At 38.0% G+C, this 17,278-nt stretch overlaps 1 protein-coding gene across 4 annotated transcripts; it reads left to right on the forward strand.

Annotated features, from left to right (window-relative positions):
- Window positions 1-9,677: 9,677 nt before the first annotated feature.
- On the forward strand, window positions 9,678-17,006 carry LOC149279449 (zinc finger protein 644-like). 4 transcript variants are annotated; one of them, XM_089501193.1, is made up of 5 exons: window positions 9,678-12,600; window positions 12,979-13,580; window positions 14,670-14,778; window positions 15,553-15,655; window positions 16,814-17,006. In XM_089501193.1, exons 1-5 carry the CDS (start codon window positions 9,678-9,680, stop codon window positions 17,004-17,006), a joined length of 3,930 nt encoding a protein of 1,309 aa, XP_089357319.1. The 4 variants fall into 4 exon arrangements, with proteins under 4 accessions (XP_089357319.1, XP_089357321.1, XP_089357322.1 ...); XM_089501195.1 differs by lacking the exon at window positions 14,670-14,778 and having other exon boundaries at window positions 9,678-11,852; window positions 11,934-12,600; window positions 12,979-13,566; XM_089501196.1 differs by lacking the exon at window positions 14,670-14,778 and having other exon boundaries at window positions 12,979-13,566.
- The last annotated feature ends 272 nt before the right edge of the window (window positions 17,007-17,278 follow it).

Consider the following 17,278-nt stretch of genomic DNA (forward strand, 5'->3'; position numbering starts at 1 on the left):
GGTATAGTCTAATGTTCCAAGAAAATGCATTTTCCTAACCTAAAAGTTACAGCCCCGCTGCAGAAGCTGCTCTCCTCCTCCGAGGTCAGACACTTGTTGCCACTGACTGGCTGCTTGAGGGGAAATCAATGGAAATGGTGGCTGCATATGCGTAGTGGGGTCTGGACATATGCACACTTTCAGTGCTTGCTGAGCCAGCACTAAAGCTGATTGCCGATGAGTATATCATGGGCAGGGAAATGTGTTCAGATCTAATGCACTGCAAGTAGCTGGGGGAAGGGACAAAGGCACACAAGGAGATTCCTTAGAGCCCCCACCCCCATGTCTTCTCAAAATGAACACCACAGTGGGTGGGGGGAGAGTGTATGAACGAGTATGCGTGATTAGGGGAAAGAGTATCTGTGAATGAACAAGTGTGTAATATCATAGATGTGTAAGTGTGTCTTGGGGGGCTATAGCATGTCATAGGGAGGATGTAATCACACTCCTATCATGCCCAGGTTCCAGCATGTCCTGGCTGCCTGGGCATGATAGGAGTGTGATTGCTATTAATCATATATATTTTAGTAAAGGTGGAGTTTCTTTTTCGGTTTCGGCCAAGTGAATGCTGAATTTTTGGTTTTGGTCCAGAATTTTAATTTCGGTGCAGCCCTACACTTAACCCCTTCATGACCACAGACGTACCAGCATCATCATGTGTAAGTGTCCCCAGCAGACCAGACGTACCTGGTACATCATTGCTAAATCTCGCTCTTGCATCCCAATGCAGGTCTGGATTGCATGGTGACCAGTGCCAGTTTATGTAGTTCGCCCATGCTACTTTATGGAGTTTTTCATGGGTGAGGAAATATGGCAGTGGCATGGACTCCCACTGGTGTGTGCAAATTAAAATAAAAAAAAAAAAGAAATAAAAGAAAATAAATTGGCTTCCACACTTCCATATGTGCTGCGTAAGAAATCCAAAGCAACATTCCAATGTGTGTGTACACGCAGAAAATAAAGCTTCTGCAAATTTTGATGATGAAATGGCTGCCTTAAAGAGTCAAAATGGTCCTAGTGAAATACCTTGGGATGTGTACCTTTTTAGCAACATGTGGTTTTGAAAAAATGTGATATTTGTAATATTTGCCCTATAACGACCAAAGTAGATGGAAATCCTGGATATATAGGGCGATATAAAAAGTAGTATGTACAATGTCTACAATGCATGAAGGTACTGCTTAGGTGCCATCCTCTGATAAGGCAGCATATTTATACAAAGTACTGGCTTGGCAAACACTGGCTACACACTTTTGTTTGTAGGACTTCCACAGTGATATAATACATAATTATGTCAGGGCAATGAAATATTAAAGCCTCCAACAATTTGTTTATTCTACTGGGTACCCTATAAGGTAACTTACTCATTTAACTCAACAAAACATTATCTGTGATGTGCATGTTTTACCCTTTAAGTCTTTTTAGGACTTACCCGTATGTCCTTTAACCCCTTGATGACAATTGCTGGTCCGGGCACGTCACGGAAAAACATGTCGTTAACGACAAATGACGTGCCAGGACTGTCATTTGTTAAAACGGGTGTCTAGTTTTCAAAAATATATAGTTTTGTTGGGCACACTGAAATGGCCCGGCTCAAAGATGTACCGAATAGGGCATGGGCAGTGCATCCCCAAATGCCAAAGTTCAACGTTGAAAAATGCGCATGCCCCAAATGTGGCCCTTTTGCCCCCAAACAGCCAGGCAAAATCATTCATGTGAGGTATCGCTGTACTCAGGAGATGTTGCTAAACACATATTGGGGTATTTTATGATAGTGACATATACCAGAAGCTGTTTATTCATACCTAAAGTAAAATGTGTGTGAAAAAAACATGCAAAAAAATTTACTACCATAAAGTTTGACAAAGGCTGATGGTAGAATTAGTGCTTGGAAAGGGTTAAAATACTAGCATTTGGAATACCCTGGGCTGTCTAGTTTTCAAAAATATGACTTGATGGGGTAAATTGCATTGGCCGGCTTCAAAGATACCCGAAATGGCACATGGGGGGAAGAATTACCAGATTTTGAAAAAATGGCTTTGAAATAGCAAAACGCTACCTGTACTTATTGCCCCATAATGTGTAGAAAAAAGCAAAAAAACATTGGGTATTTCTAAACTCAGGACAAATAGTAGAATCTATTTAGCAGGTTTTTTCATTACCTTTTATAGATGAGTAAAAGATTTTTCAACTAAAGTTAGAAACAGTCATTTTTTTTTCTAAATTTTTCACCATATTTTATACTTTTTTTAACAGTAAATAATATGATACAATCAAAACAATGTCATCTAAAGAAAGCCCTTCTTGTCCTGAAAAAAACAATATCTAATGTGTGTGGGTTCAGTAAACGGGAAAGAAGAAAATTACAACTAAACACGAGCAGCGCAGAAATGTTAATACGGCCATTGTCACGAAGGGTACAAAAAGTAAAATCAGCCACGAAGGGGTTAAAACGTGGTAAGAAGCCCAGTAGGACGTACGGATACGTCCTGGCTTTGCTGTTGCGGCAGGGACTTCTCCCTTCTGCTATGCAGCAGATCAGACAGTCTTATCAACAGCCCGGACTCTCCTCTATCGATGCTGGCTTCGTGATGTCTAACTTCCACTGGAGGACAGGAGAGCATTACTGCAATTTTAATATAGTACAGATTTTTATCTATTATCATTAATTATATTTTGTGTAGGTTTTAATTTTTTTTTTAAGGCCCTACATGTCCTGAGCAAAAAGATGTATAATTTGTGCGAGTTCATCAAAGATGGAAAAAGGGGTCATGATTTAAACATATGGTAAAAATGACAAATATTTTTGTTATAAAAACCCCTGTGACTGAGGGATTTAACCATTCTGTGTTCTGTTTGATTTGGGGGGGAAAAGTCACTAGATGCAATCTTTGCAGATTCTTTTCCTGCATAACGCAGGGATTTTTTATGAAAACTGAAGGGTAATCTCTTTAGAATCTGATTTCACCACAACTTTATCTTGTTCACCTGCTACTTATTGGAGATGTCAGGTAAACACAATTAAGATAAGTTACTCTGCTTGCAAAATATACTTTTCTTAGGCAAAGTTTGACATCTTTGTCCACTTGGTGGCACTATAACCCCACATAGTAATGTCTGCGCAAAAAAAGGCTGGTGTAGCTTACCTCTGGTGCAAAATTCAGCAGTCCATTTGGCCGTGAATACTCATTGGATCTTAAATAAATTCACTAGATTAGGGCAAATTGCAAACAACCCATTTTAGGGTTATATAAACTATTTGCGTGAGTGGTAATTTTCCCTCCCACTTTAATTGCACTCATGTTACAACACGTGTGTATGTGCGTTTATTGACCACCCTGCTGTAAAAAGAATACCGGTTTGCATTTGTAAATAAATATTTGATGTATGTTTTACAAACTGAGTTGGTCATGTTGGTGACATTGATCACACTAGTTTGTTACAGGAGCTCCATAGGTCCTGTTCCCATGAATGACCCCCAATATACACCATTCATCTAAGTAAATTATATTATCTCTAAACCATGTTTCTAAACCATGAGTGATTCTTGTCTGGAGTCTGTTTTCTAATACATCAGACTAGCTGAAGTTGATACTCACACAGGTATCCCTCTTCAAAATACGCTGGTGTGATTCAGACCCGCAGTTATTGGTAAATTGGTGTGTTTATTTTATATACACCCATAAAGTTTGTTACAGTAAATATTTAGCCTTAATAATTTGAATGTTACATGTAACGTGCAAGAGTGCTGTAGGTATAGGAAGCTAGCAAGCACTTTTAGGTGTTAGTTTTTGGACAGTGCAGCATATTGAAAAATAAAAAACTTGTGCAGTAATGAATAAATAGTTAATAATGTAATGAAAGAACAGCAGCAGATTAAAGGGACTGGTCAGTATCCCATAAAGCCTCACCTATGGAGAATCCATATTTAAGTAATTTATAAGTACTTTAATATGCATTCTTAAACCTGTAGGAAAAGTGACTTCCCTTAGGAGAAGCTGCAGCATATTGACCCTTCCGTGGTCCCCTTTTCCCCACCACTGTTCGTTTAAGCAGGCGATCGGTGGCAGGATTGAAATCATGTTCTGCAGCCAGGTAACTGGTATATGGGAAAAGACAGAGGCGAATGCATTTGGAGAGATTTTGCATTTGGAAGGAGTACCACGAGACACGTATATATTTTACACATTTCTCTCGCGTGGCTAGACTCTGGAAATGTAGTCTTTTGTGGCCATTGTGACAGGATTTCTAACGTATGAACGTGTGACTTGATAATTATTGAAATGTATACTAAACGGATGTCTCTGCACCAGTAAATGTAACTTTAAAATTGAGCCTGTAATAAGCAAAAACTTGTTAGCAGCTTTAATGAGTGTTGAATCACAGCTAGAGGAAACCGCTGGTTATTTGCAACTGCAAAAATGTATTCATTTGGTAAGGGGGTTGTGATTTTATATATATATATATTTTTTTTTTTATGCATGCTAAAGTTTCAGTTCCATTTTTTTTTTTTACCATTTCCCAAACTAGTATGTGTTTATTCTTTGGGATGGTATTTTAAGTGTTGTTCAGTGTCAGATTAGTGATAACCTACCTTTTCTTCTTTTACTAATTATAAATGTGACACATGACATAGTGTTTTTAATTTTATTTTTTTGTGATGTAAACACATAGTATGTGGCGTTCTAAAAAGGTATCACATTGGCTTTCAAAATAATGCCATCTTTAATATAATATGTGAACTGGCCTCCACAGTGTTTGTGTATTTATTTTTAGATTTTTTTAAATTAAATCTTTAATGCTGTTTTAAGCCTTCTGTGTAAATTGCACAGCAATTGCTAATTATGTTATAATCTGGAATTAATGTTCCAATGGACTTTTTGTTTGTATGAAGTGACTCCTGCCATACTAGTACTTACACAATATATTATATCTATTTATTTGGGAACGCTATAGAATGGACATATTGAAAGTTGTCAGTCTTGACTAGCTGAAATCAGTGCGCAACATTATAAATGGTTTTTAGGACTAATATATTGATATTTTTTTAACTTCATCATGGTGAGTTACACATCAAAGCTGCTTTTCGTATATACGGCTGTTATTTCTTGTAACGTATATTCGAGTAAAACGAAACCTAGCCGGAAGAGCCAAGCATATGAACCTGAAACTTCCAGTTCACAAACGTTTGTACACTTTTAGTATGCAAGGGAAATAAATGTCAAATGTAAAGATGCTGGCGCACTACAGCGGTTAAGATTAATCCTTCAACAAATTGAATAATTAACAAAGTGGATAGCATATGTTATCTGGCTAGATGTAAGCTGGATTGTAGTGACCCAGCCACTTTCCATAGAAGGAATACCGAATAATTATGTTAATATGCAATTATCACCTCATTTCTTCTGTAGTAACCTCAAGATGTAGTGTAGCAAGGGTGTTATAGCAAGTGCTGATAGTTTGCAAAAATACTGATGTTGAAAATTTGTAGACGATAAGAATAGCCTCGAGCATTTAAGTTTGTGTCGTTTTTGAAGAAAGCTCTGACCTTTGTTGCTTTCTTTCTAAATGCTTAGTTTGTCAGCTTTTACTGTGAATTAGAGTACTGTCTGTACTTTGTCAGGTGGGAATTATACCTTTTTTGTTTGCACTCTGCTTTTAAAATGCAATCATTATGCCCTAAATTGATACTGATAGTTTGAAGAAACCAAATGCAATATGAGTGTAATTCTGTATGCCCTCAGACAGGAGCAGTGATGCTATGAATGCTTACCTGTAAATTATACACATACAGGTAAACTTAAAATAATTACTCCACTGATGAGGTTTCTTTACCTGGCTCCCCAGAATGCCATGGTTTGGGTTAAAATGAAATGTCGGTTTGAATACATATATACACACAGCATATTTTGACATGTGCTATAATTACCTAGGTCTCCTAAAAAAGAGAAGAGGTAATCCGTTATATTTTAGGAGATAGCGAAAGTGTGGAGGTTCACATGCATCGCTAAGCAGTTTTCTGTTTAGCATGTCACATATTGGCAAAATTGATAACTTTCACCCCCTTTTTTTTAAAAACAAAACAGATTTAGGTATATGTGCCTCTGTTAATAGTTGATATATTTTGTACCTTGATGTTTTTCTATATTAATAGTGGTGTGACCTTTAGTTTTAGTGCGTATCTGGGTAGAAGTGTGTTTTTTGTTTTTTTTTAATTATAATAGTAATTCATATGTTTTATAGTTTGCTACCCTGCTGTTAAGGGGCAACAGTAAACTAGTTTAAATGGGAAGCGTCTGTTCTTTCTGTAAAGCCCTAACACTAGAACAGATGGATGGAGCATGTAAGGTTTTACCTCTGAGGTGGTAACAGTGAAGCCACTCATTAACACTGAATTTACCACTTCGTTAGCAACATTTCTTCCTGTTGAGAAACGCTAATATGTAATCTCAAATTGAGTGAGCATGAATTTGTCTACCTCTGATTTATAATAAGTTATAAGACATTGTATATACTTATTTTCAGAGGTTACCACAAATGTTTTATATAAGCAATAAAACCTTAAGGTATTTTGTTCCCTGATTATTCTTAAAATCAGTTTGTTTGTTTTTTTTTTTTTTTTTTTTTTTTTTACATCTTCTGCAAAGTAATGCCAGAATCCTGCTGGGTTCTGCTTTAGCACCATTTTTTAGTGCTAAAATGGACTATGATCTAATTTTCAGTCACTGTGGTAACAAATGATCACTTGACATGTTGTAATACACAGGTATATAAGATAATACAAATTTGATTTTGTGTAGTCGAACCCGTTCAGTCCGCTTAGGGCATACTGATACGTCCTTGAAGCCTGTGCCACAAAGCCCATTAGGACGTACTGGTACATCCTAACTGTTGCAGGGACATAATGATTTTAAAAGACCCTACGTCTCCTGAACAAAGTCTGTGTGGGTTCATTAAATATGGAAAAGGGAAACATGGCATATGGTGAAAATTATAAAAAGTAAGTCTGGTCCTTGGGTCATGAAAACTCCTTGGCCTGAATGGGTTAAAACCAATTCTCAGAGAAAACAATTTCTAATTAAATGACTTTCTCTTATATTGGATTAAATGTGCCTTTCAGAAAGGATCTCCCGTATTACACGTATCCTTGGGACGAAAACGTTATCTTCCTTTTTGTAAGTATAGTGTTTGGCAGCACATTTTCCCAGATGCTGACATTGTTAATAAAGGATAAGGAATATAAAATGTACGTTATATGTTAGTGCAGGGCTTGACAAATTTGTTGTGAATCTAGGCGCCAGGTAAAAAAGTTAGGAGCCAGGATTTTTTTAAACTAACAGTTGGTCAGGAGTGATCGGATCATCATCAGCCCACTTACTAAACTCACAGCGTTTGACCTGGAAGCACCCTGGACTTTCAGGTCAGTGCTGTTTTTTGTTTTTTTTTATATATTTTTTTTAACTCTTTCGATGCTGATGTTCCATTGGAGCACAGCATTGACTGATATTTAGTCCCCACAAGCTTGTGGGGAAAAATGTTAACCCCTGCAATGCCACGAATGTGTCATACACAAGTGTGGCATTGAAAGGGTTAACGCTGCACTGTCGCTCTCATGGAGCGATCAGGCAGCAGGGGGGGTGTTGTGTCAGGTCTCCACACTCATGTGGAGACCAAAGAACCTTCTCCCCTGTCCCTGAAGCTGCCTCTGGCAGCTGGGACTCAATTGCTGGTCTATAGACCAGCCATTGCAGGGGGAGTCTCTGATGACTGCTGTAGGCTTCCATGCCTACAGGAATCATCAAAGGGCTTGTGGGGGCTCGTTTTTGCTGTTGCTGGTCTGCCTGGGCGATCGCGGCATTGAAGGGGTTAACGCTGCACTGTCACTCTCATGGAGCGATCAGGCAGCAGGGGGGTGTTGGGTCAGGTCCCCACACTTGCGTGGGGACCCAATCAACACACAACCCCCTTCCCTGAAGCTGCCTGTGAACAGCAACCGTGTTTTCAGCCTACAGGATCACTCCGTGGGAGGGATCTCAGGCTCGGGGGCGGGCTCTGAGTGGCTGTGCTGTCTGCCCAGACTCCTGGGCAGAAAGCAGCAGCAGCGCCCCCGTGTGGCTACTCAGCCTCTTACATCCACAATTTTTTATGGATGTAAAAGGCTGACAAAACCTAGGTGCCAGGACAAAATTCTGTCGCCATGGCGACCTGGCGCCTGGGATTTGTCGAGTCCTGTGTTAGTGTGTGTTCAGTATTTTTAACGTGGCAAATTTACAATATATATTCATCTAGCGGTTATAACAGTTATATATGATTGTGTTTATACTGCTGAATAATTGGATGTTTGGTGCATTAGATGTACTTGTTGCAGCAGTGGTAGGAAAATATTTTATTTATATTCCGGTGCAGACATAAATACAATAGCTGTCAAGCAAAATTAAAAGAAAATACAATTCTAATCACAAGAAGCTATCTATGGTTATTGACCGCCTACACTTTCTGAAATCTGATTTTCAGCAACCTCGCCATTAAGATGTTTGCGATGTTTATAAGACGCTCCCTTGAATAAAACCTTAATTTTGCCCAGATTCCAGGATGAGTGTGATGTTGGCTGTGCTGGAATCTGGAAATGCCTGGGCATAATAGGAGTGTTATTGCCGTTAGCAATCATGTATGCTTAATATAGCAATCACACTCCTATCATGCACAAGACAAATTTGTTAAAACACCAAACCCCCCCCCATTTAAAAAAAAAATCAAAAAAAATCATGTTTTGATTTTTCATATATTACACAACCTGGCGCCCAGGATTAGTCAAGCTTTGCTTCACACTTATATACATTTACACACATTAACGCGATACAATAAGAAACACGCTAATATCTTATGCTCACAAAAACTAATATACTACAGTAACACACGCATTAACATTCTAAGCTATTGTACACACATACTGACACTATACAGTAACACTCACACACTCTAATACCATATGCTTACACACACATATACATATGCAATACTTTAATATACACGGTAGCACCACACACACTGGCTAACATACATGTAAAAATATCTAACACTTTGAACACACACACTAAATCTAGCACTACAATACAGTATACACACTGAATCTGGCACTATATACACTGATGCTACAGTATACACACGCTCTCTGACTTTGGAAGTATATATACATACGCTACTCCCACTCTCACCTGCAGTGCCCATTGTCTGCCATCACAAAACCGAAATCTTTCCTGCATGGTGAATTGAGTGAAGTGAGGCACCTGCTGCTCCCGATCCATGATGGCAGTCCTGCAAAAATCAGGGTTTGTTGAGCCCTGATATAGAGTTGCAGCCATATGTTAGCAAGTAGGTGTACCAAATGAAAGATTTTTATACTACGTTCCGAAAGCCAGTTGTGTGATGGTGGAACATAGATACAAATTCAGTTTTAACGCAGAAATAATTTTTATGACAGTCAATGTTTAGTATTATACAGTTTTTGCTTAATTCATAAACATTAAATGTAATATACTTGTACTTGCTAAAATGGCTATGAAAACTTGTTTATAATGAATACTTTAGCATTTTCTTTTTATTTTTAGAATACATTGTTTAATGGGAAGCTTAACAGTATGGCGGAGTCGCAAATAGATGCTGAAAGTACTGGTGCTAAAGAAGGCCTCAAAGATGACACAAATTTCAACTCTATTGAGGAAAATGATATAGTGTTTAAGAAAATGCAAGAGTCTCAAACCGCTTTTCAGAAAAATAGTCCTTTGACTCTGCCTGAAGAGCTATCAAGGGACGGGTCTGAAAAAGCCTTAAGCAGAGTTCAGCCTTCTCCGCTTTTACCTGCTGGTGTTCCCACTGTAGCTTGTGAAAATTTTGCCTTGTCTAATGGATCGGTTTCACACTCCATAACCAAGACTTCCAGCCTGAATGCAAACAGTGTTTCGTTAACCAGCGACCAACTTGTGGGTCAGCAAACAGATTTATGTTCAACTATGAAGGTGGCATACGATCTCCAGCAGTCTACAAAGAATCCTGTGCAGATGTCAAGTCAGCAAGTTTTATTTTTTTTACCTGATGTAGCACATGCCAAGAAAGAAATACATTCCATTTTACCTCCTACCTCCACCTCTGTTGGCTCTGACACACCTAATGGAAATAGTTTCCAAACCGAGAGCACTTTAGAAGGGCCAGCAGATGTGTGTGAAGATAGGAAGATGGCAGTGAACAAGGTGCATAATGAGACACAGAGTTTCTGTGGTACAGATGACTATATTGCAGGAAGGGATGCTAATATGAATATTCAGACGAACTGTGTAGATGAAAAAACAGATGCCTCTGAAAAAAACTCTGTTGTAAGGGTGGAAAAGAAACGCAAAAGAAAAATGGATGGTAGTAAGATAACCCGTTGCTATTCTGAAGATGCTTATTGTGATGTAAATTATATTTCCAAAAAATCCAAACTATTAAATATAGGTATCATGGAAGACAGTGATGAAGAGCAACTTATAGCACCACACAAGTATGAACTGACAAAGGTCAAGTCTGAAACATCTCTTGATGACACGGAAGATCATCTTCCAAAAGAGAGAATAGAAGCTATCAAACATTTTATTTATAACCCTATTTGTGACTTCCCTGGTGAGACCTCACCTGTTGACGTCAGCTCTTTTTTTTCTAATGATGTACAAAACAGTTGTGAACCTCAGTCACCACCAAGTTGCACTAGAGATCAAGAGCCATCATTTTATCCCTGCACAAAGTGCAATGTGAATTTTAGGGAGAAGAAACATCTACATAGGCACATGATGTATCATTTGGATGGAAATAATCACTTTCGCCATGTTAATGTTCCAAGACCATATGCTTGTAGGGAGTGTGGGAGAACATTTAGAGACCGTAATTCACTTCTTAAACATATGATTATTCACCAGGAACGAAGGCAGAAACTGATGGAGGAGATTCGGGAATTGAAAGAACTTCAGGATGAAGGTCGCAGCGCCCGTCTGCAATGTCCACAGTGTGTGTTTGGAACAAATTGTCCAAAGACCTTTGTGCAGCATGCCAAAACCCACGAAAAAGATAAGAGATACTACTGTTGTGAAGAATGTAACTTTATGGCGGTGACTGAAAATGAACTGGAGTGCCACAGAGGTATTGCCCACGGGGCTGTGGTAAAATGTTCTATACTGGCTTCGGATCTACCACAGAGGAAAGCTCAGAAAAAAACCTCATTGAAAAATTCCTTTTTCCTTTCATCCAAAAAGACTGCAACCTATATTTGTAAGATGTGCCCTTTTACCACTTCTGTCCGAAATATCTTAAAGAAACACATTGAATATGTACATCCGTCATCTTCCATGGATCAGTTTGATGGTCCTGTTTTAGTTAAGAGAGAGAATTTCTCTGATCAGGAACTTTTAGATAATGGCAATGAAACAAAACATTTTGTGAAACAGTCCTCTTCATTTCCAAAGAATTCTGTCTTAAAACAAGATATGAAAAGACCATATGGCTCAATGTCTCAAAATAACTTTGCAAAGTTGCACAGAAAACACAAGATACAGAAAGCTAGGAAAAGTGCTGCTCAGTCTGTAGTCTGTGGTTCTTCTATTTCCCCAAACAAATCCCTCTTATTCACTAGCAATGACCAAAAACATAAGTATTTTCAGCAGATTGCAAAACAAAAACATACTAGGTTCAATCATACCTACCGCTACGGGCAGAAATTGGATGGCTATAAAATAAAGAAATCCAGCGACCTTTACCCACTAAACTTGAAAAAAGGTGAGAATTCTGTCAACCCCTTACACCTGCTTTCTTCACAGACCAATATCCAGAACGATTGCTTGATTATGGACCCTCAGAATCTCAATCAGGGTAAACTTGCTGGTTTTAAAGATCACAGGCGGATAGCTGTCAAAAGGGTGCTTAAATCAGAACTTGAGCACCCGGTCACAGAGGAAGACTTAGACTGTTATCCGGATTTTCTCCAAAAAATGACTTATGTTGTTCTTAAGAAACTTGACTCGTCTGAGAAAAAGGATGACTGTGACTCCTGGGAGAATGGAGAGCTTGGTGATTATAGCACAGAGTCTCCAGATGATACTTACAGTAGTCCAACAAAACAAGTGGTTTATCCAATTTTCAACGAGAAAGTGAAAGAAAACCAAAACGGTGATGACTCCGCTTTGCAGTACAGTAACAATGATGGTTATTTTTTTGAGTATTACGAAGACGGTGATGAAGATACGTTTATGCATGATGTCCACGGTGATAACCATCTAGAAAATTCAGACTCTTCTTTGCAGGGTCACAATTCTATATTCCACTGGAGTGAATTGTCACTTGAAAAGAAATCCTGCCCTTACTGTCCTGCAACCTTTGAAACGGGGGTTGGATTATCTAATCATGTCCGTGGACATCTTCACAGAGCAGGATTAACCTACGAAGCTCGCCATGTGGTGTCACCAGAACAAATCGCGACAAGTGACAAAATGCAGCACTTCAAGAGAACCGGGACTCCAACTAAAAGAGTGAGGAAAGGTAAGATTTTGCTTTTTTGGGGCAGATTTCATGACTTGAAGAAAAAGTAGAGCGGCCAGTTTCTTTGTACAAACAAGTATGTCAATCGTAGTGTAAAATCCATCTATGCTGAGGTCCATACTTTGTGGTTTTATTTAAAGATAGAAAAGGTGTAATTTTTGGGCCTGTATCACATCGCTGAGCTTCCACCTTCTCACAGCTCCTCTACCAAAGCTGCTTGGCACTATAATTTTCTACAAGGTGAAACCTTGATGTATTAAAAATTATGTTGACTAAAATGTGCTTTGATAAAACACTGAAGAAATAAAGTGACATCTTCAGTGTTTTGAATATATCTTGTTGAAATCTAATGACGTTTCTTTTTGTGCTACTTAACAGTGGTAGAGAAATCTGAAAGCCCTTCTGAACATGCATGCACACTTTGCGGAGGCTGGTTTGATACTAAAATTGGATTATCAAATCATGTACGGGGTCATTTGAAAAGACTAGGTAAAACCAAGTGGGATGCGCACAAGTCTCCAATCTGTGTCCTCAATGAAATGTTGGAAAATGAAGAAAAATATGAACAAATCCTGAAAGCTCTGAGCACCAGACGTACTGCTCACAAGCCTTTTGTAGCCCAGAAATCTTCCAGTGATGACTCTGTAACAAGTAATGCTATACCTCCTGAAGCACACCACAATGGCCTAAATTCTGAACCGTTGTCTGATGAAACATTGCATGAAGGACTGAGCATTCAAAGTGAATGTGATGGCAGGGTTGGGCAGGAAAAAGAGCAGCCACTCTCATTAATTGAACTTCTTAAAATGAAAAGATCTAGTGACGAAAGAAATACAGAAACGTCCCCTCAAAAGTTAAGTCAAACGGCAAGGAAACGCTTTATGCAGAAATGCCTTCTTCCAGTACCTGAAGACTGTTCGCTGATGTGCAATCCACATAAATCCATTGATTTCGCTTTGCAGTCAGGTAAGCCAATAGTTGTGTACATGTAACTACAACTGATCGATTATGGGGCATTTATACGTCTCCCAGCATAAAATTGTGTGTGTGTGTGTATATATATGTGTGTGTGTGCGCGTGTTTGTGTAATAGTCTACTTTTACAGGTTATTGAACTTCCTGTGATGAGCAAGAGTTTGTTGATCATTTGCTTAACACAAGATTTTTGCAAGAAACTACATATCATTAACTTTCATTGTTGGTTGCGCATCCTGAGTAATGAACATAAAAGGCACTGAATAAAATGTTTTGTCTAACAGCTGTTTGGTGGTGTGTTTTACCACCTTTTCTCCCAGCCTTTATCAGCAACCTAATTTAGTACTGAGCCTTTTACAGTCTTGTGGGTATAGCACTTTAATTACCACTTTGTCAACCAGGCTTTTAATTCCGTTTCTGAACATGGTAAGCTTTGAAAGTCTGTCTATTTTGCTATATAGTCAAACTATAATCTGGTATGATGTGCTCTATGAAACACAAAAGTGGTTTTCCCCATAAAGTATAATATATACAGTATTTAGGCAGGTGTAAAAAATGCTGTAAAGTAACCTTGCTTTCCACAAAAGTTAATGTTAATAGTTATCTTTTTAACAAAATTCAAAGTGAGTGAACAGAAGAAAAACCTAAATAGTGTAATTTTTTATGAAATATTGGATTGATGAATTTGTTTTTGAAAACCTGCCTAATACTTTTGCACAGTACTGTAAATAATTTGAAAAATTAGCATTTTGAATGTTTCCATAGGTTGCAATTTGTCAATTGCAAAGAGCATGGTTAGTTTGAATTTTTTTTTTTGTCTAAAAAAACAAACAAAAAAAAAACAAACAAGAAAACTTAGGTTTCGCATGCATCTTTTTAGCTATAAAGCTTGTGTACCTGATTTCAGCCTTTTCTGCTTAATTTATTTAAAAACAAGACCAGTTTCTGCCAGTAGATTCTGCTTAATATAGTATAGATTAATAAAGGCCATTAATTATTCACATGTTACCAAGTTTGAGTTAGGTGCGTAAATGTGTATTTTTAGGAGAGACCTGGATTTTAGATTTCTTTTGACTGTTAGGTATATCTGCGAAGCTTAGGACCTGTGTGAATTGCAATACAACGTTTTCAAGTGCTGTTAGCCTGTCTAACCATATGAGAGCCTATTCACGGAAGAAGAGCGCTGGACTTTTGACTGGATCAGGTATGTCTTTGAAAGTAAGGTGTTACACCTCATAGGTACAGCACTTGAACTGCCTGGAAAATAGGCTGTATATAACTTTATACAGAGTGCGCCTATTTTTCTTTTAAAGGGGCAGTCATCCCATTATTAATCTCGCTTATTAGAGCACTAAAATTGCCACAGCCAGCCTGTGCCAAAGGGCGATGTTACTGGGAGGGCTTAACAGGTTTGTCTACCTTTGGCATTGATGGGGCCTGTTCTCCTAGTACCTGTGCAAAGATCGAGTGCTCTTGACAGACAGCTGTCTGAATGCAGCCCCAAAGTGAGTATACAAGCAGTGTTTTTTGTTTTGTCCTAAATGCTTATTAGATTTTACCTGGAGAGGGGCCAAAAATAATAAATCCACTAAATAAATTTCCACTGTTATTTTGTATTGCTGAATATATACAGGTTAACAGGCCACATTTAATTAAAATATAAAAGTTTTGTTAAATTAAAATAGTGAAGCCAATGTAGTGTGCATTGCTGATTACTGACAGAAAAAATGGCATGACTGTCCCTTTTAATTATTGGCAATGCTTCTGGTATGCGTGTGTGTGTATGTGTATAATTAACCAGTCTATCTCTCAATATATATATATATATTTGTGTGTGCGCGCGGGAGAGAGAGTGGCTAGAAAACTTTGTGAATGTTAATTGGAATATATCTGTTTATATGCATTTAACCTGTAATACAGTCAATTTTATGGTATGTAGCAGCATCTTTCACGCTGATGCTGTAACTTTGTGTACTAGTATTGGATTGCAAGCAAAAGAAGTCAAGATCAAGATCTGGAAGTAAGAAGAAGGGACTGCCACTATCTCACAGTGCTGACGAAGTATACATCTTGAGATGCAGGTACATTTTAAAGATTGCAGTCAAACAAAACAAAACTGATTTTACATTCTAACCAGAACATCAGAAGTGCTACTTTCTTTGCAGAGTCAGGGTAGTCCTAACCTCGTCCATGTTAAAAACCGTAACGTACCCCAAACATACTGGGCAGGTGCTCGGTGTCCTTCATGGCAGGCATAAGTCCTTGTGTATAAATCACTTAGATCTGACAACACTGCTTCATGATTTAAATCTTTAAGCTCCCCTTTAAGGTCCCCTTTAATCTAATACTGCAATTATTTACACCAGAAAAAGTGTTAGTGTTGGAGACACCTGTTCTGAGTAGTTGATAATACCAGGTGTACCTTACTTTGCCCATTCAATTTCTTTAAATGGCATTTGGGCAATTTCACATACATTAAAATACTTAATATCAATGTAGTGATAAGAGTAACTGCAATGTATGATTTAACTGCATGGAACATAAGTTGCTTGTAACCCTATGAGTATTACATTTGAATGTTTTGATAGACATTTGTCTTGCAGGTTAATATATTCCCTCTCTATATCTGATGATACCTTATGAGTGCTACGTAGGTCAAATATCACTGTATTTTAATATCTTCTTTAAGAAATGGTATTATCACGTTCTGTACTAAACAGTTATGTATCCTGGATTATATTTGAAGTTTTCATTTGTACAGCAAACATGCCAAACCTGTAAATGCATTATGTACAATACATTGAGCTCAACCTGTTTTGTATCTTTAGTGTTATCTTGTATAGTAAATGGCACTTGTTACTTGAATTATTTTTAATTGGTCACTCTTACGTTGCTGTACTGCCACAGACCTCTCTCAATACCCTATCTTGTTCCTTACGTTACCTTTTGCTGCAAAGTGTAATATCCCTTATGCTCAGTGTAAGATAGTGATAGGATAAAACCAAATGGATGTTAAGTACTAAACCGTTGGTTAATATTCTCTTTGTCAGCTGTGCCATTTTGTTTCTGCTTTGGAAGATATATATACACTCATTGAAGCAGGGCCCTCCTAATACTGTCCTGTTAACCCATTGTACAGCCCTGCGGTATTTGATGGCACTATATAAAACAAATGTCTGTGTCTGTGTGTATGTATATATGTAATAAAGATCTGAGTAAATATTTTGAACATTTAACAGATTTTGTGGGCTTGTCTTTCGTGGACCTTTGTCTGTGCAAGAAGACTGGATAAAGCACTTGCAGCGCCATATCGTGAATGCAAATCTTCCACGGACTGGAGCTGGTATGGTTGAAGTAGAATCTGTGCTAAAAAAGACCCCGTCAATCACGGAGACTTCATTTCCTCTACTAATGGCAGAAGCAGCAACATAAACAAGTTTAAGATGTTAAGCAAGACTAAGCCTAGTTAGTCGGATGTACATTGGAACAGTTTTTGTTTTGTATTTTTTATTGTCATTGCTACACTTGTTTATAATACAAAGGACAAAATAAATACTGATTTGCCATTGTATGAAAATGCTCCCTAATTAGCCATTATGTATTTTGAGTTGGAACATGTTTTATAATGTGTTCCATTTGCTGTTCAGTACAACATGGAATTGCTGAACTTTTAAAATTTGCTATGGAATATTTTACTCTTATTA

The sequence above is a fragment of the Sceloporus occidentalis genome, unplaced genomic scaffold (assembly GCF_023333645.1).
Source record: "Sceloporus occidentalis isolate IW3139 unplaced genomic scaffold, rSceOcc1.0.p SCAF_166, whole genome shotgun sequence".
NCBI classification, from domain to species: domain Eukaryota; kingdom Metazoa; phylum Chordata; class Lepidosauria; order Squamata; family Phrynosomatidae; genus Sceloporus; species Sceloporus occidentalis.

What these genes read in the sequence shown, in the direction of transcription:
- LOC149279449 (XM_089501193.1), top strand. Translation starts at nt 9,678, where the DNA reads ATGGCGGAGTCGCAAATAGATGCTGAAAGTACTGGTGCTAAAGAAGGC. An exon ending in AGTCAGGTAAGCCAATAGTT is followed by an intron (nt 13,581 to 14,669) that starts GTGTACATGTAA and finishes ATATCTGCGAAG; the next exon opens with CTTAGGACCTGTGTGAATTG. An exon ending in GTATACATCTTGAGATGCAG is followed by an intron (nt 15,656 to 16,813) that starts GTACATTTTAAA and finishes AACATTTAACAG; the next exon opens with ATTTTGTGGGCTTGTCTTTC.